At 40.2% G+C, this 20,613-nt stretch overlaps 1 protein-coding gene across 1 annotated transcript; it reads left to right on the forward strand.

Moving 5' to 3' along the window:
• The first annotated feature begins 3,607 nt into the window (after positions 1-3,607).
• LOC306959426 (calcium-activated potassium channel subunit beta-4-like) lies at positions 3,608-20,332 on the forward strand. The gene is made up of 4 exons (XM_079551537.1): positions 3,608-4,084; positions 7,724-7,894; positions 17,771-17,898; positions 19,938-20,332. Exons 1-4 carry the CDS (start codon positions 3,920-3,922, stop codon positions 20,272-20,274), a joined length of 801 nt encoding a protein of 266 aa, XP_079407663.1. The 5' UTR covers positions 3,608-3,919; the 3' UTR covers positions 20,275-20,332.
• The last annotated feature ends 281 nt before the right edge of the window (positions 20,333-20,613 follow it).

Genomic DNA, 20,613 nt, shown 5'->3' on the forward strand with positions numbered 1-20,613 from the left:
ACTTGATACGTATTTGACCCTTCAGTGACCCAGCAGATGCTTGGGTGATTAGCATAGCGCCTGTAGGACACTCCAGAATCAAGTGTTTTTTTTAGGTTTTCACTGCTGATTGAACCGTCTCCATGGTTACGTATACATCCCATTCCTAAAACCAACCAGAAACCCTAAAAAACCTGAAATAAAATTGATCCTGAAGCATCATAGGAGCCACCGGGATGGAAAGCGAAGGCGCCAAGCTAATCACCCGTACAGCCGCTGGGTCACCGAAAGGTCCAATACTTATTATTTTAACAAATATTAAATTGAGAAGTATAATAAGTGACAGAACTAAACGTTTTCATTGAAATTAAAGGAGATGAAATGTGAAGCGTATCTGACATGGAGAGTAATTACTTTCACCGCTGCCAGTTTTACCAAGTACCATTGGAACACTACAAGTTATGCTTTCAATAGGAGAAATGTACAACACTTCCTTAGATGAAGTTGAGCCTCCCAGCCCTGAGGCTAGCCTCGATTTGGACTATATTTTTGTGACCTGTTTGGACAAAAAGAGGATATTTCTGTGATGTTCTGTGTTTATCTTAAGAGGCTTATCTCCTGCTGCATGTGACAGTGAGAACAACAAGTCACCACTGGCACAAAATACGGCACTAACCTGGAATAAATCATCATATGGACATTGGGGCAAGTACACAAAGGTCACCTATATATGGACAGGAACAGCCAGATAATATTCTATGGTTCTAAGTCAAAGTTAATACTTAAAGTGTGGTTCTTATGTTTGACCGTCCAGGTACCATCAGCAGGACTAAATCAAGATCTAAACTAACTAAAATGAGTCTAAACATGGTCGAGAATAAACCTGCATTGTCCATATCTAAAATTTTGTCTAAACCAAAAAACAACTACCTTAAAATGAATTACTTAAGCATAATATTAATTATATTCAATCTAATAAAGTCTAACATTGTAGTTTACCCTGGTGTTTGAAAACCACTGGTTTAAGTAATCAACATTAAGGTTACAAAAACTGCTTGTTTTTAGTGCTTAAAAAGTGTATTTGACATAATTTCCAAACATTGAAACTGATGATTTTGTATGGCCTTTTAAGCCTTAATCCATTTTACATATAATGCAGGTTTATTCAGGCTGTGCATGGTCTGCAATGCATGGGTGATCTTAGTATCTAAATGAAGCTAAGGCCCTGAGGTTGCAGTTAAATGTGTTATGCATACAGTATACATGTAAATGTATGTATGTGCAGTAGGAACATTGTAAAAGAAAGTACAACAAAAAATACAAGAGAATAAAAGTTAGAAGATCACAGCTTAAAAACAGAGGTCGATGGTGCAGATAGCAGCTTCTGTCAGTCCATGGTCCCGTAGCGTTCCATGGTAAAATAACATTGGTAAAATAATGCCAACATCAGCATAGTACTAATAACAAGAACATTTTACATGAGAAACAATATTTTCTAGTAAGTAACAGCTTATATTTTGGAGAGAAATTTAACTGTATAAAACATCTCAGTTTTGATTGGATTATGCCTCGGGAAAGCAACTTTTGATGAGAAAGGAGCAACATATTCAAAATGACGGTATGGACTGGCCTTTGTCCATGAAGAACGATTACCTTTTTACCTTCAAGCAATAGTTTTTTTTGCCTTTCATATAAAAATCACCCTATGAAGTAAGTGAATGAAATACTTTAAGCATCTAGCAAAAGCTCCAAAAATGTCAGTCTTTGTGTTGAGAATTAGGCCTCAGGGTAGGGTTTGTCACACAGGTTGGTTGTCATATTGCTTTTTATAGCCACTCGGCTGACACACAGCAGATTTTATGGATATACTTCATTATTTGACGACTCATTTGGATCAATTTAAAGCTGATATTATTGTACGTTTAGCAAATGCATTGCTTGGCCATCGTTTACTGCTTAAAGATGGATCAGATGTTTTACTGCAGTGCTACTGTGTTCACTAGCTGTAGCTGTTGCCTTCTGAGTTTGCTGTGTCAGTGGATGAGCTCTTTGTCATAGACAGAATATAAACACTAGTTCTGAGAGCCTTATTGATTTTATGGCTATAACAGGCCCCAACGCACTTTAGCAGAGAAGTAACGTGTAACTACAACTAATAACTGAACCAAATGTAACATCCTGATTCTCATGCTGCTGTGATGTGTTTTCATTCACTCAAAAAACACTGAAATAAGAAGAAGAGAAAATGAGGATTTGTTTTTGGGGGGGGATTGGCCTATTTTTCAACCGTCTGATATTTTTGTGCTAAAAACCTGGAGGTGATTAGATTCTGAAAAATGTAAAACTAGCAAAACGCTGTAGATCATAGCTTTGAACTGAACAATAATTGAGCTTTTGAGTTAAAGTCATGTGAGAGCTATGTCTAACTTCTGTCAGATGGTCAGGGGTTGGTTGTCACAAGGAGTTTACATGGTCGACAAATGAGTTTCATGAAAGAGGCATGACATCATGACATCGGGCATTTATTTGTAGCCTATTCAAAAACGTATTTTGTCTTATTGTCTCCCCAAATTCCTGTCAACGGCAAAAACCTCATCAAAAACAAAAGGGACGACCAACCCCACTCAGTTTGTGACAACCTTCCTCACACATGGGTCCTTACAATCGAGTTACATGTCTTTCACAGTTAGTAACTATTTAAGGGGAGACACTACAGGCAAAACTCATTTTTTTCAGTTTTCAGGTTTTGGGCCAAATTGGTCTCTGAACATACAAGCTTTCACCCGAAAACCAAAAATATACCTAATCTTCACAAAAACATGTTTAAATATTGCGCTGATTCAATGTTCCCCCATAGGCTTATATGGGAGAATGCAATTTCAAGGGCCTTTTTCTCAAAACACATTTTTCTGTCATTGTGGCGACACTATGTCCACGTCAGTAGGACCTAAAGACTTCACATTTTCCAGCCTTGGACTGAACAATATTTGGAAGATTTTTTCAGAGGGATTTTTTATTATTTAATCCCTAAGCCCCATTTATTGAGGTTTGAATGTCAAAATTTTTACACTAAAAAACAGCTTATTTTAAAACTAAACAAGAAATCCAAAATCCCCTCTGAAAAAGTCTGGGTAGCTCATTCATCAATAAAATGAAACCATAAATTTGAATGCAGCTCTATCCATTATTCAGATTTCGTCGCCGAAAAGATGGGAAATTTGGGGCATTTTAGGCATAAAACCTTGTTCTTATATGAAAAGATAAAATGACAGAAAACTTGCAATGTATTTTTTTCTCACATTTATGCCAGTGATCGACAGCAACAGTTTCAAATTGATATCTGTAAATATACATTTTTCCCTATTCACCTGCAGTGTCTCGCCTTAATGCAATAGGATATAACAAAGGAAACAATTCCTACTTCAAGTCAAGTAAAGGGTTTGAGCTTTCAGTGAATGTTAGTGTGGCTCTTTTGGAGGCTGTTTAAACGGATCCAAAACAGAAAAAAAAAGTTCTTATGTTGTTTCATTGACATAATCATAGTTAGAACAGAAGCCTATGTGAGAGAGCTGAAGTTTTAGTGTGTTGGTGTTGCCTTCCATGATATGCAACAGGTGAGTACCATGAGCGCGCAATAGTCCTACCATATAAAGCCCTTGCAATAACAGAACAACAAAAGCAGACGGGTTTCGAGGACTTAAAATAAAGCCGGTGGCTAAATTCAGGGGAAACACTGCTGGAGTATGACGAGGGCGGGAGCACGTGAAGTCACAGACAGATAAACCTTTCAGAGAGGCAGCAGACGGGCGCTCATTTCATCTGAGTTTCAGCAGCACGATACGACCTCTTTTTTTCCTCATCCACGCCGCCCACCTCCTTCCCTCCACCGGGTGCTGTGGCTCTCAATGCCGCTGGCGGAGGAGGGCTGCGCGGTGCTGCCATGGCGAAGATCCGCGTGTCATACGAGTACTCCGAGGCAGAGGACAAGAGCATAAGACTGGGACTGTTTCTGATCGCCTGTGGCATCCTCAGCCTCTTCATCCTGGGCTTCTGCTGGCTCAGCCCCACGCTTCAGAGCCTCCAGAGCAAGCCGGCCAACTGCACGGTGAGCCCGGCCACGAGCCGCACGTTCCCTCCCGCATCACTGTGTTTCTCAGACCGTTTGTTGAACACGCGCGACGACCAGAGTGAAGTGACTTATCCTACCAAATACACTATTATTATTACTATTACTATTACTATTATTATTATTATTATTATTATTATTATTATTATTATTATTATTATTATTATTATTATACTGCTACTACGAATAATAATGATAATAATAAAAAGATGATGATGTTAATAATGATAATAATAATATAAAAAGGATTCTGCTACTACTCGCCTTCTACTCCTATGAACAATATTCATAATAATAAATTTATAATGACAACATTAATAATAATAATGATTCTACTACTACTGCTACTACTACTAATAATATATATCCTGCTGAATCGACTCTTTATGCTTGGTTATTTGAATTGAATTGTCTTAATAACTGTTTGTTTCTTACCATTATGGGCTTATTTCCATACGATGTCCCTCACTCTCTCTGTCAAACACACTCTCGTTCATCCTGGCCTATTGTACATGTTTGTAGTGGGGAAACAGGACTACCCGGAGAAAACCTACACAGGCACAGGGAGAACATGCAAACGCCACACAGAAAGACCTTCTAGCTGTGAAGCATGAGCACTAACCACTGCGCCATAGCCTTTGTTTGTAAGCGACACCAACTCGATATCTGTGCGGCAAACAAATATTTTTATGGCCTCGATTAAAAGTCTAATTTCTTATTGACTTTAATGTTTTATGGGGTTTATAGGAGATGGCTTCCAGAGTAAAGCTATTGTTGTCAGCAACTCACTAATGGGCTCCTTAAGTCTTTTGTAAATCCATGGTTCCTGTGCTTGTAGTTTTACTGAACATTGCTGACTGTTTTCAGTGAAATGAACAGTGATAATTGAGCCGTTCCTGACACACTGAGCCTTTCCTCACACTGAGCCACAGCCCGGTGACTTCACACTTGGACTTTCCATGGCTTAAAGGCACACTGCGTAGAATTTTACTTATAATTCTTTTTTTTAAGGCGAGACACTGCAGGTGAATAGGGAAAAAATGTATATTTACAGATATCAATTTGAAACTTTTGCTGTAGATCACTGGCATAAATGTGAGAAAAAAAATACATTGCAAGTTTTCTGTCATTTTATCTTTTCATATAAGAACAAGGTGTTTTATGCCTAAAAATGCCCCAAATTTCCCATCTTTTCGGCGATGAGCTACATTCAAATTTATGGTTTCATTTTATTGATGAATGAGTTGCCAAGACTTTTTCAGAGCGGATTTTGGATTTCTTGTCTAGTTTTAAAATAAGCTGTTTTTAAGTGGCAAGATTTGTAAAAAATAAGTTTTCGCCTTATTTTTTGACATTCAAAACTCAATAAATGGGGCCAGGGATTAAATAATAAAAAATCCCTCTGAAAAAATCTTCCAAATATTGTTCAGTCCAAGGCTGGAAAATGTGAAGTCTTTAGGTCCGACTGACGTGGACATAGTGTCGCCACAATGACAGAAAAATGTGTTTTGAGAAAAAGGCCCCTGAAATTGCATTCTCCCATATAAGTCTATGGGGGAACATTGAATCAGTGCAATATTTAAACATGTTGTTGTGAAGATTAGGCATATTTTTCGTTTCCGGGTGAAAGCTTGTATGTTCAGAGACCAATTTGGCCCAAAACCTGAAAATTGAAAAAATTGAGTTTTGCCTGTAGTGTCTCCCCTTAAATACTAGCTTTTGTTTTAAGATAGATCATTTCATCATTGGGAAAAAACCTCATAAATGCACAATCAAACATGTGTTTTTGCTGTGAGCGGCTCAGCTCTCCTAAGACATGACTGTAACTTTACCGGGTGTGGGTAAGTCTCCAACTCGCCTCCATGGAGATGTGACTAAAAGTCAGTCAAATTTGACATTAAAATAGGTTAGGTCCTCATCCAAATCCATTCTTTGAGTATTCCCTGCAGTAGTAGTATTTTCTGTGTCGAGCTGGTCAATATGAGCATGTTTTGCACAGTATAGTCCAAAATGTTACGCAGTGTCTCTTTAAAGCAGTACTAAGTAACGTGTTTACTTTAATAAATCCTCCCCGTAGTCCCTGTGGGGGTAATACAAGTGTTTATGGGATGATTGGAGGGTCTTTCATCTCCCCCTGGTGTCTCTGGACAGAAAACCATGTTTGCAACTTGACTGCCACCGGTGCGGAGAAAGCAATACACACTAATGGAATCATGAAGAAGAAGCTAACATGCTAACGGGCAAAGCTAACTGCGGGCTAACGTCACTTTAAACAGTATTTACAGCCAATTTTGAGTGAAAAAAAATATGTCTATTGTATAATTGGGTGCACAGTAACCCTCTCTCCCTTCGCCTTTCCTGTCAGTGTAGTATTTACTCTCCAAGACAATTAAAAAGTTAAAAAATCGTAACTTGCTACTACACCTGCAGTTGCGCTTATGGCCTCTAGGGGGAAGAGTTACCTAGTACTGCTTTAAATAACCAATCTTCATGTATATCATAGATGGCTGTGTTTCTGTTTTGTCCATATGAAAAGATGTCTGAGGGCCCACATATTCTCGATCATGTCTTGACTATACCCTATGTGCCAGAATTACAATTTACTTTGGTTACAGTATTACTATAACAATGTTCTGCTACTTATATACCACTCACTATCACTTTTTATGTTTTTATCCTGGAAAGCGCTCTGGGCACCTTCTGGTTGTTGTTGGGCACTATACAAATAAAATGTGATTGACTGATTGATTGATTGATTGATTGATTGATTGATTGATTGATTGATTGATTGATTGGTTGGTTGATTGATTGATTGATTGATTGATTGATTGATTGATTGATTGATTGATTGATTGATTGATTGATTGATTGATTGATTGATTGATTGATTGATTGATTGATTGATTGATTGATTGATTGATTGATTGATTGATTGATTGATTGATGAGGGAATATACACAGCCTACACATTGAAGTGATTTCAAACCCCTCTGGTGTATAAGCCTCTTGATACTCTTTAGCGTGGTGTGGGTTGCAGAGTATACAGCCAAATTATTGTATTGTTTGGATCTGCAATCTGTATCACGAGAAGCAACAATTCATTCAATTATTATTATTACAAAATTATTGAAGTCTTCCTCAAATCAAAAAGCGACTGCAATTTTCTAGACAGTTATCGGATATTGCAATATTTTCTCATATCATGCGGCCCCAATGTGTGGCTAACACTGATACAGTTGTGCTCAAAAGTTTACATACAGTTTTTACAATTTTAGTTATTTTATAGTTATAAGTTATTTTTTTCACTCATAGTTAGTGGTTGTGTGAAGCCATTTATGGTGAAACAACTGGCTTTTTAAATCATAATGAGAAAAGAAAGTACCAAAATGACCCTGATCCAAAGTTTACATTACCTTTAGCATTTAGCATCAATAACAGCTCTGAGTCTTTTGTGGTAGCTGTGGCGAAGGTTCTGTTTATAATCTAACGGTAAAGCGGCCCATTCCTCTTGATCATAAACTTTTGATCAGGGTCATTTTGGTACTTTCCTTTTCTCCTTCTTTGTTTTTTTGTGGCCAGTTGGACTTGACTAGCCTTGACGTGTTTGTCTCTGTGCAGGTGGTGTCCGTGTTGCGGCCTGAGGAGATGTTTGACTGCGTGTTTACATGTGGGGCGGACTGTAAGGGCACGTCCCAGTATCCGTGCCTCCAGATCTTTGTCAACAACTCGGAGTCAAACTCTGTGGCTTTGCTCCACTTCGATGAACAACAGCTGGTTCTCAACCCTAAGGTACGACACGCAGGATGAATGTACTGCTGTCATGCTTTTGAAGCTCCATTGTGAAATATGATGTTTATTTCTTCAGAGAGCACAGAGAAGAAAGTAGATGGGTGGTTCGGACAGTTCCTATACAGAATCAAATTGTGGGTTCAGATCTCAAAGAAGATTAATGTGGAGTACAGTTCCAATGTTCATGTTATTTACAACATATAGTTTTACTCTCTGGTAGCTTCATGTGATTGTAAAATAGTCATGTGACTGGGAATCGAACGACTCAAAGCCACAGTAAAAGCCATTGCTATTTCTTAAATAAATAAAACAATATAACAGCTAAAAATACAGTGAGTTTTTTCAGTCATATCTTTGAGCATAACATAGTGTAACACTGTAACGGTTGCCAGACACAGCACGTCATTCAAACATTCAGGGAGAGCCCCAGTTTACGACAGCCAGTAAACACATCACAGACACGTGGCACGCACTGCTCAGTTTTACTCACCTTACATCACTGCTGACTGCTCCCAATCCACTTGCTCTTTCCCCACTGCAATCCATCCATCTCTGCATATTCATTTCCATAACTCCTCCCTGACACACCCCTATTGATTTATGTATGGACTTGGGACTGGATTCACGTGTAACAATACCACCCTGGTGTAAAAGTAAAGCACAGCAAACTTTCATTTACTTTGTGTACTTTATGACCCATCACTTAAAAGAGTTGTTCTTCAGTTCCTGGCTGTTGCTGCTTTCTGGGCAAATTTACCTAAATCAACTGTTTTAGACACGTTTACAAGCTCAATGATGCCAGGACAGCCCTAAAGATAAGCCAGAATTTCAGTAGCATGAATAAATGCTACAGCCTACAGTTCTTTCTATACAACAGTGCACGAGATCTTTCAATCCGGTGGCTAAAATTGTAAAAAAAAAAAACACACACAAAAACACAGATTTCTCCTTTTTGTCGACGTGGCTCAGATTTACGCAGATGAAGTCTACAGTTAGTGGCCAATGGCCATTACTCGACTTCAGTGCATGTCTGGGTCGTCTCTACAGCAACAGAGTAAATATAGAGGGAGATGGCGCGTCATCAATGGCGCTTAGTTTCCATGGTGACCGCAACAGGGATGATGTAAAGAGGCAGGGGTATGTGAGAGATAGATGGACATGTCACGCTTCATTTAGGTGAATTTCAGTGATTATGAGAGGGGCAGAACAAACAGAACAGGCATGTGTTTTGGAAAAAAGTTTAGGCTTTTTTCTGTTTGAAAAACATCAGTCAGGCGACACAATAATCATTCAATATTATGTGATGCAAGATCGTGAGCTACAATGTCACAAATTACTCACATTTACACATTTTTAGTAAACATAGCAAAGAAAAATGATGTTTGTTTTAGTCCGTATATTGTATTTTTGCTGCATCCATTTGTCCTCAGCAGTGGAGGTCAGATGAATTCAGTAAAAGTACCAGATACTTCTCATAAAATATTATTTCAATGCAAGTAAATGAATTTGTCTCAAGCAAACATCACAACAACCATAAAGCAGCCGCATGAAACTTACAGACACACATTGTCAGAGGAGCAGAATGAAGCCAAAGACTTCTCGTTTATTACCATGGAATAAATACCAACGGCTCACTGCATTTTCAAACTGCACTTACAAAACATTCACCATATTGAAGATTAGCGTTCCAAATGTTGTTTTTATTATTTTTCCCCCTCAAGATGAAGTAGTGAAGTACAGTGTCTTAAAAAACACAAGCTTGGTGTTCTGTGTGGTTAACACAGTGGATACATTCCTTGTGGCAGATATTTTTTAAACTTATTGCTGGGTTGCAGGTGGCATCACAGCATTCTAAAGGCCTATACTACTATATAGAGGAAACTTATTTTGTTTTTGAGGGAATTTTTGGTCTTGCCCAGAGAGATCATGGACCCAGTGACTGATAATAAAGATATATTTTTTAATTCATATATTTTCTTTTTAGCTATTACTTATGAAAGTCTAATGCTGTTAATAGGAAAAACTGGCTCCTGCCCCCGTTGGGTCCGATGACATCATCATATTCTAGAACCTGCAACCCAGCAATAAAACCAGTCACATTCAGCAGATTGAGCGTGAATGTTATATTATATATTATATGTATTATATATATTTTTTTACAATTATTACACCCAAATATCACAGTATTAAAGAAAACCATCATAATTTGATGACTTTCCTTGATCACACTAATCAATCCTCTTTTTGTGACCTTTTACCTGAAACTAATGAGGATGGTGACACACGGACAGACAGACAGACAGACAGACAGACAGGCAGGCAGGCAGGCAGGCAGGCAGGCAGACAGACAGACAGACAGACAGACAGGCAGGCAGGCAGGCAGGCAGGCAGGCAGACAGGCAGGCAGGCAGGCAGGCAGGCAGGCAGACAGACAGACAGACAGACAGGCAGGCAGGCAGGCAGACAGACAGACAGACAGACAGACAGACAGACAGGCAGGCAGACAGACAGACAGACAGACAGACAGACAGACAGACAGACAGACAGACGGGGGGGGGTCATTAATGTTGTGTCCTCAGGGGATGATTAGTTAATGGAGCTGCCTGTGGACCAGATGACTGACATGACATTAAGATCAAACCCAGCAGGACTGACTGACATCGATGCCTTATGCACGTGGTCTGAATGACTAAAGCTAAATGAGCTTGGCTCCAAAACATCTGTCAATAAATTAATAAACTTTAATGATGGAGACGATGTCAATGTTCTACAAATCCCAACATAAACTCTTCCTAGCTGGTTCAAAACTTTGTGAATGACATGACTGCAGTAAGTAAGCATCTTTGAAACGGTCTTATTCCTTTTTTTCTCCTTTTTTTTATTTTTTTTTTACAAATTTTATTCAAACATTCAACGGTGAGCATGTGCACTTTAGCACAAATATGCCAGTGTGTTTTTCCCTCATACAAATGAGTATCAAATTGCCTTGGAAGCAAAAAGCACTTCTAAAAAACCAAAATCAAAAAATATTAACAGACAAAAACAAAAAAACTCACAAAGGGGTTACCAGAATAATGTCACAGTATGTAAATGCTCACATACGCTTCCATTGTCCATTATAAGTGATTAATATTAAGGGATCAACTATAGTTTCAAACAGTTCAGTGTGGGAGATTTTTCCAAAACTCGTACACTCGTACAGGTGCATCAGTTCAGTTTAGCACATTTATGTAATATTCCCAGACAATAATGATGATTGATAAAAAAAATAAAAAAAATCCAAACCTCCAGTTGTTTCACGTCTGCCCAGAGACTGCTTATTGTTTATGGCACTTAGCTCATAATGCTCCTTTGGCCTTCTGTCAAATGTGCTCATAGCTCACTCGCTGACTCCGCAGAGAAACAGGAATAATTTAGGAAGTCTAGCTTGGTTTTGCCCCTTCATTAAATTTAGATTGATTAAAATGACTGCGCAAGAATGAACATGTATTTTCTTGCGCTGCACCTAGAGACAGCTTTACTTTGTTATTTCCCAAAGTGCTTTTCTCCTTTTAATGAGAGGGATCAATTGTCAATCCTCACACATCGCGCATATTAGATGCATTTATTGTTGTGTGTTTTGGGCTTGCTCCACTAATCTTATAGAGTCCTGGCCTACATGTCTACACTGCGAGTCTGAAGGGCATCTGAACTGTTCATATTTCTGAAATTGGATAAAATAATAAAGAATATGTTCTGCATGCATGAGACCATCATTAACATGCACTGTCCCGCCCAAAGAAACAAATAAATAAATCTCATATATGGAAGTCTTATTAGCATATTGTAGCTGTGCTGGACAGGAACAAATTACTCCTACATCATCCTCTATTGACGAGGTTTGCCCCATTGTGTTTCACAAAGAGCAAGTCGACCAGCCCAGTGTTGAGCGAGTCCATCTACTGTAGAACAGCAGGTTTTTCACAGTCTATGGGGCTGTCACCCCAGTTCAACCCCAGACTAAGTAATATGATACCGTCACTGTGTAGCACGGGCAAATGTGGAGTGACAAACACAACATACACGTGCTTCATGTCAAAGGAGTCACACATTCACAGCGACTTTACTGCACAGATCAATACTCTCCACTCACTGTCGATCATCTGGGGATCAGTCGTAGAACTTGCTGCTCTTAACCTCTTTTTCCAATGATTGTCACTCGTCTGGTCGGTCATTAGCAGTGTTGGAGAGAATCCTTTGAAATTGTATTAAGGCAAGTATTCAGTATTTTATAATACAGTAATAAGAGTACTATATTCTGAATACTTTGAATACTTTTAGAATACTTTCTCATTGATTGTCATTATATTAATGTATAAATATGGCGTATAATTACAAAAATGAAGCTTGCGATTGTTTGAACACCTGTTATAAACTCATTTACCATTAATGAAGAACTCTCTAACTCTGTTGGCAAATGGAGCAGCAGATCCAGCATCATGTGACACATGTGCAGTGTTTGTATGAACTGTGGCATAAGACATTTCTTTATTATAATAATAATCTTTATTTTATTTAACAGTTCTTTCTTAATAATGTTGTGCAATATGGAGCAAATTCATACTGGGATGTATTTGATATTTGGAAAGTAATTTTATTCTAAATACTCTCAAGTGAAAGTATAAAGTTACTCAAAATGAGTATTCTAAATACATGTATTTTGGCAAAACTCAACCTCTTTTGCATAATAAACAACAGGTCCGTCATCCACCTGCCCTGTCCATCGCCGCTTCATTTACATGTCAGAAGTCGTAAATAAGCAACTTCTCTACGGTGTAGTTACTGTCAGTGTGCGGTTGTTGTTTTGGTTCAACCAATGAGGAAGCGCATTAGGCGAGTTTTCTTACAAATGCCCGGAAAATCAGGACACATACAGTATATAATAGGTTCTCCAGCAGGGTGGCAATAGGGGTGGCAGGGACTTTGTTGGGGGTGGCATTTGCCCACCAAACCCTCTGGCTTCATCAGCAATTAATCATCTCTAGCAGAGGCTGGACTCATATGTCCTTTTAGGAGCGGGTTTTGCATATTTGTCCAAACATTTGAAAGCAATATCACTTTGTATTTGTAGACTTTATTGTCCCTGTATTTGTCAGTGCCCGGGAACTCAGCTCTTGATGTCGAGCCAGGCTAATACTCAGAATGCTTTGGGTTTATTGTGGAAAACCTGGAGGCAACACTCTTAAGCAGGGACAGAATGTGCAAACTCCACAGGCAGCCCGAGAATCAAACCCAGGACCTTCTTGCTGTGCGGCGAGAGTGCATGTATTGTGCGTCACATTGAATCAAAGTACTCAGCGATCATCCCTGGTACATTACAGTGAAGTGAATGATGAGCTTTTGTATAAAGGAGGTTTCTGCTCCTGCCACTTATAAAGCAGATCAGGGCTGAGTAATGTGAGTACAGCTGTAAGCAGCGGCCTGGTTTCTGAGAAGAAAAGGAAGCAAGAAAAGGAGGCAGGTGGGTGCTTTAATTTAGCCAGTTAGCTAAGTTATTTCCTCATTTATGACTTAATTACGTTAAAAATGTAAATGACAGGAGCTGTGGATATCCAGAGGCCATCTCAGTGCAGTTAGCGGTTGATGATGATGATGTGCACATGTTGATTTGTTCACTTCACCTACAAGAAACTATAAATGGGACCAAATACTTTTTCCACGTTGTTTTGAAGGGTAGCATTTAAACAAAGACACTGCTGTAAAATGCAAAAGAGACAAAGTAAAGCTCAGCAGAAATCAGAAACTTAAGAAAAACACCTGCTGTAAACACAGATGGATGACGATAGCTGTAATGTCATTTCATGTAGACTTAACCAGATTAACTGGGACGCCAAGACAAAGATTAGTGTCTTCTCTCAGAGCCAGCAGTGAGTAACATTTTGTGACACACCATTTTTTCCCCTTTTCTCCTATGATCTTGTGGAGACATTAGTTTGAGCTTTTAATTTTTAAAGTAGGTTGTAACATCAGATGCCCTTCCTGATGTAACTCCCATCTTTTAACTTGGACAATGAAATCAAAAACTTTGTCGTCTCTTCACTCAGACTGAACTACACTTAGTTTATCAGTGGTTGCATTTCTCTAAGCGTCTCTGTGCCAATCACACTTTCATTATTGCTGCAGCAGTTTGATCCACAGTAACAGTGCGGCCTTAATCAACCCCCTGCGACGCTCCTGTGAGGTGCGGTTTGGAGTTGAAACTTGCACTAGCGCAATCTGGATTCTGTGACAGTGTGTTATTATTCGAGGAAGCCTGCTGGGTTATCAGAACAAGAGTGCTCTCTAACTTTCGCGCACTAGCTGTTTTTGGCAGCAGTTATGATTTCGCAGCAAAATTGCGGTTCAGGTTAACGCAACCTCTGTTCTTCTTTTAGTTAATTACATTTTTTTTTGTGTGTTGTCAAGGGAATTGTATAAGAAGTAGATTTACACAAAGAATGATGTAATCCATGCTCAAGGTGGAGAACTGTGAGTGTTGGATTCTATTATGTCCCCCATCACCCTTTCCCTGATGTGTTGTCACCACCTTGAGAATGTCCGTCAGGTCTCAGATTGCACAGATTGGCAGCCGTGCTTCTGTCAGTCTACCCCAGACCTGGGCAAAGTACGGCCCGCGGGCCACATCCGGCCCGCGAGATGATTCAGTCCGGCCCATAACTTGTAGGGCATAAATTCATAAGCATGTCAAAAAAAAAAGTAAGTCTCTAGCTCATTCCTGTGCGGAGTTGTGATTTTTTATTTTTATTACCAGAGTGCTCACTCCAGCCACTAGGGGGCAGATTAAATAAGAATAAAAGTAAAGAATTCCACAGGTGTCCAGCAAAGGGCACTGGCATAATAAGATATAAAGATATAAACAACACATTGTGTGACTTGCAAGTGGGAAATGGACAGTCTGCCCCTGGGCAGCTGTGGCTACAATAGTAGCTTACTACCACGGAGTGCGGAGTGAATGAATATTGACTACAATGTAGCAGAGACTTGTGACACAGGCTTGTAAAGTGTAAGCCGTTTTTATGAGGCTACAGTCCTGCCAGGCTCATCATTATAGATTATATAGATATAATCTATAGATATTGAAATAATTTATAGATATTGAAAAAAATTCCTCAATGTATTTTCCCAATCAAAACATTTTTTTTTATTTTGGAGCTTTTGTTCATGGACCCCAGCGATACACTCCCGATATATTATACTTATATCCCGATATAAGTTTGAGTTATTGTTGGTGCGGCCCTCCGACTCAATTCAGGCTCCTCATGTGGCCCCTTATGAAAATGAATTGCCCACCCCTGGTCTACCCTAAGGGCCCTAAGGGCCTATGGCTCCATAGCTTACCATCACAGAGTATGGAGTCACTTAATTAGGGTTCAGACCTTTCTGTTTTCGGGTTAGAGTTCAGCTCTTATTGCCCAGCCTGAGCCCGAGCTGAACTTTGTGCCGAGATACAAACACATGCTGAACGTTGAGCCACGTTTCTGAAGCATGGAGAGGCCGTGTTGTTAATAAGCCGAATGCCCATCTCAGGTCACCCGTTGCATTATGGGTAATGGAATCTCTTTCGGCTACCAAACAATATTGATACAGTAGTTAGCGTAAAGCAACGTAGAAAGCTCTGATTTGGACCGTCTTAACCGCTGGAAAGTTGATGATATAAAGTGCTTTTGTCGTCACCGTGGAGCTTGTTACGATATTAGCATAAAGTCTTTTTTTACAACCTCGGCTGCGTTAGAACATTTAAATTGGAGTGAGAAATAAACGTAGAGTTCTTTTTTTTTTGTCAATAAGGAGGTGGACAGTAAATGAAATCTTTTTTTATTATTATTGTGACCAGAGAGATCCATGTACACATATAGGCTATGCCATCTAAATTGACTTTATTTATATTTTTTACAAGTGATCTGATGGTACAACATAGCTAATCAATCGCTAATTTGACAGACGGAAATGTACCCACCGTTTTGAAACTTTTCCCTGCAATTTCAAGACGCAGACTGTGTCGGGCTGATCCCAGGTTCTGTCGTGCCCCGGTCCGCTATGGTCCGCTATGGTCCGCTATGGTCCGCTATGGTCCGCTATGGTCCGCTATGGTCCACTATGGTCCGCTATGGTCCGCTATGGTCCGCTATGGTCCGCTATGGTCCGCTATGGTCCGCTATGGTCCGCTCCTGCCTACGGAGCCGCCGTCCTGACTTTTCCCTCGCTTTCAAGATATTGACAACATAAATATTTGCAAGAAATGTCACTTGAGACTTGTAGTCTTTAAACAAATGCCCGTAAGCCTTATGGGTCACGGTTATGGCTCAATATACTTCAGTGTTCACGCTCCGCTGCCTGAACTCGCTCACACATTTCAATGGCGGAGTGGTTTGTTTGGTAGCTGAAATAAGGAGCCTGATTGACCCACGCATTCGCAGTCGAGATGGGCATTCGGCTTATTAGTATTGATAAAACTGCTTGTTTTTGTCAGCCAATGTTATGCCTACCCACTGACAGCAAAACTGCCATGTGAGCTAAAAACATTTACTCCTTTTTTATTTTAAGTTTCATTCTTTCACTCGTTTACATTTACATTGAACTTGACCAGGGGCGAGACCTACGGTAGTGGATTCTCTGTCCTTCCCTCCTCTTCCTCTCTCAGAAACAGCAATTATTTTGTAAATATTCTTTCGTCTGATTCCGCTCATGATCAAGGATCTGGTCGGTTGGATAATCGGCATGTATGTTTTGTTAGTATGTGCATGCACATACTAATTTTATGATCAATTTTATATCAATGACTGTTTTGTTCTTTTAGTAAGACAGAAGGTTTGTTTACCTGCTTTACTAGTTTCGATCACCTCCTGTGATCCTCCTCAGAAGCTGGCGGTGGAGGGGACGTGTCGTAGGCAGCTTACATGGAAATTTTTATATCAATTTTGAACTGATTGTTGTTTTTGTCTGTCTCTGTCTTTTGTGTTCTTCGTCTACACTGTACAGACGGCATCTCTGGAATCACCCATATATGGTCATGTTTGAAAACAGTTAAGGTGGAAAACAATTTGGAGAAAAATCTAAACTTTCTTTAATTATTCAAAAACGACTTCAACAGATGCTGAATTATGAATATAGTTTTCTACTAAATAAAGATACAAAGATGGGGAGGAGCAAAGTGGTTCAATAGCCCATAAAGACATAAATAACGGAGAATGCTAACCTGTTGCTACATGTTTGCATCGGGCTAATGCTAACGGTTAGCTAGCGCTAGCTACAACTGCCGTTTTTTCACTTCTACTGAACAATCTAAAAAATATCCATATGGGCCCAATTTACACTTGACCTTACTTATGTGACAAATAAGTTAATATTCCACCAGAAAATGGCAAAAAACAGTGGAAAATTGTGTTTCTCTAAAGATTCTATTTTCCCCCTTGGCAAAGCCACGCCCCCTTATATGACGAGATGCCGTCTGTATCTACTGTATGTGCCCAGAACAAATGTCAGTGACAATAAATGACAATAAAGTTTAATTCATCCATTCATTCATTTCTCAAATCTGACCCCTCATGTTTCCACATCACACAACATGTTTTCGAGACAATCACCGTATTGTTTGTGTTTTATAGTCATGTATCCAGCCATAGAAGCACTGAATTCAGAATCATTCCAAGAAAGTCTCTCTGGGGAATTCGGTAAATGAGTTTTGAGTCAGTGGTTCTCAGCTGGGACGGGGACGCAACAATTCAACAGGAGGACAAGCCAAGGCCCAAGGAAGAATTTTGTATATTCTGTAAAACACTGTATTTGTCATTTTTTGTCTGAGATGATGACCTATTTGTGTTGATCGCTGTGTTGCAGTGCTCCTATGTCCCTCCCTGTGAGCGTGACAACCAGAAGAACAGGGACAGTGTTTTGTGGTGGGAGGATTACTTCACCAGCGAGGTCAGCTCACAGCCGTTCACCTGCTTCTTCAACCAGCAGAGGAGGTGAGACGCGCTCACTGGAGGCTCCATTTTCAGCTATCGAGCTTGGATGCTGCAGCGGGGGATGTGTGAAATTTATTTTGATGACAGACTATTGTTTCCAAGGAGATTACCAGTGAGCAGCCGCGATATAATAATTTGTAGGATAATAAGGAAGAGTACTAAAGAATTTGTATTGGTGTATGGTATAGGATTAGGCTGTGCTTTCTCTTGTTTTTTCTTAGCTCAGCACTGAAAATTGAAGAGATGGGAAAATTCAGAGAGCTCTCTTTGTCAGCTTAATCATCCAATTACAGAATGCTGCTTACCTATGACCTTGACTACTTGAGCCGCACTTTTACCTCAGCAACAAAATGAAATGGGGACGCTTGTGTTGCAACCGTAAACAAAAAACAGTTTTATATTACAGCATGTTTTATAATACAATACGTTTGAGTACATAATTGGATGAAAAGCTACCTCTTACTTTGAATGCGCGTTACAGAATCCTGAAATTGTCTGTAATTTGGCAGTAGACAAAACATAGTGTTGAACCTTCATTTGAAACTAGTAAAATACAGTATAACCCATTCTTCAGGCTTCTAGTGGATACTCGTCAAGAATATAGTCCTTTAAAGGAACAGGCCACCGTTTTTCCATACTGAGATATGTTCTTACCAGAGCTTAGACGAGTTGATGCGTACCTGTCTGGTCTTTGTGCGTGCGCTCAGTCACAGAAAAAGGTTAAAGATGTTGTTAGGATTTAGCCTCTCCTCCTCTCCTCTATGGGGCCAAACGAGGGTGAAGTTACAAGCGACCAAGCTCTTCCACGTTTCCCCTATTTAAATACAGTTACGTGAGCAGTTACACGATCCAAGTATAGTTACACAAAATTAAACACGTCAATTTTCGAAGCGGATAAAAAGGGGAACTATATTGTAAGGCGTAATAACACCTTAGGAGCACTCCGACGTCTGCACAGTAATATCTTCACTCTTAAAGAATATAAAAGAAGATATTACTTCAAAATCGACATGTTTGATTTTGTGTAACTATAGTTGGATCGTGTAACTACTCACATAACCATATTTAATAGGGAAAACGTGGATGAGCTTGATCAATTCTAACTTCACCCCTGTTTGGCCCCATAGAGGAGAGGAGGAGAGGCTAAATGCTAACAACATCTTTAGTCTTTTTGTGTGACTAAGCGCACACGTAAAGGCCAGACAGGAACGCATCAACTCGTCTGAGTTCAGGTAAGAAGATATCTCAGTATGGAAAAAGAGTGGCCAGTTCCTTTAAAGAGGGGGTATTATGCTTTTTTCAATCACATGGCACCAGTCTATATCACACTACAATGATGACGAAACCTTCTGCTGGACTATAAATGCAGTAGATTAAAATAACTGCCTTGTATAAAATTGCTCTCTCAAAATGGCTGTAGTGAATGTGTTGAAATAGGCCTCTGTCTCTTTAAGAACCTCTGACCCTTTCAGACACGCCCCCTCCACACGCTGTCTGTGGCATCAGTGGGGAGGGGGTTCTGCTGAGGGGCAGTGGTTGGTTACTCGGCTGGTGACGAAAGCTCGGAGGCGTCTCCAGGAGGTGGGGGCGTTCCTAGGAGGACTCAGGCAAACCCATCCCTAAAACGGCTGCCATTACAGTTTTTACAGATTACTCAAAAATACGTGAATGTGCCAAGGCAACACTTCAGGCATGTTTTTAATGAGGGAATGACATAATAACATGATGTAAAGCTTGAAAAAGTCAATTTTGCATAATACCCCCCCTTTAAAGCAGTTGAATAAACCCTTTAATTGTTTGTTAACTTTAGCTGGAGGCGGGAAGCTAGAGTCCTATCCATTTCCATTATAGCTGTTGTCACTTATAATCGCTAGTTTTAGTTTAATCGTATCACTCTTGATCACTTCCTGCCTCCAGCTGAAGTCACTGTTGATGTAAGGGGTCTATAGTTTCTAATTTGTCAGCAGTATATGCAAATGAAATAATCTGCATTGATAAAACATTAACACCAATCAGTCTGTCCCTCTCCCCCGGTGCAGGCCTGATGACGTGCTGTGGAGGCGCTCCCATGACACCAGCGTCCTGCTCCACTGCGTGCTCTGGCCCATGGTTTCGCTTCTGCTGGGCACTCTCATCGTCCTCCTGACAGTGTGCGCGCGCTCCCTGGCCGTACGAGCGGAGGCCCTGCAGAAGAGGAAGTGCTCCTACGAGGTGTGCCAGGACCTGAGCTGCGGCGCCACGGACCAAAGCAAGATGAGAGAGCCCCTCGTGGCGAGGGCGGACCCCGAGCTCTCGTCCCCGACACAGACATTGCCCCTGTTCGCCGTGCCAGTGCGCCGACGCGACCGCGAACATGGAAATGCCGAAATGAACTGAAGAAGAGCAATCGCCAAGTGAGCTGGAAGTACCCTTGGCCATCTGCGCGCTTCAGGATGTGAGAATTGACTGAAGTCTGTTGTCTCTGCTTTGAGGAGGCCACACGGAGAGCGCTCTGCTCCAAAGCGACAGAGGAAGGCGGCTTCAGACTGCAGTGCTGTAGTACATGGCACAGTGCAAGTGTCAGATGTCAGAAATTGTCCTCTGACTTTGCCTTTTTAGCTGTAGCTCCTATATCTTTCTTCATGTAGCCTAATTCCTGTAGCCACACATGTGCACTTTAGGAGCTGTGAATATTGCTGTAGCTCTTCTTTATCAGAACTTTTAATAGGTGAAGAA

The sequence above is a fragment of the Gobius niger genome (genome assembly GCF_951799975.1).
Source record: "Gobius niger genome assembly, chromosome: 2".
NCBI classification, from domain to species: Eukaryota; Metazoa; Chordata; class Actinopteri; order Gobiiformes; family Gobiidae; genus Gobius; species Gobius niger.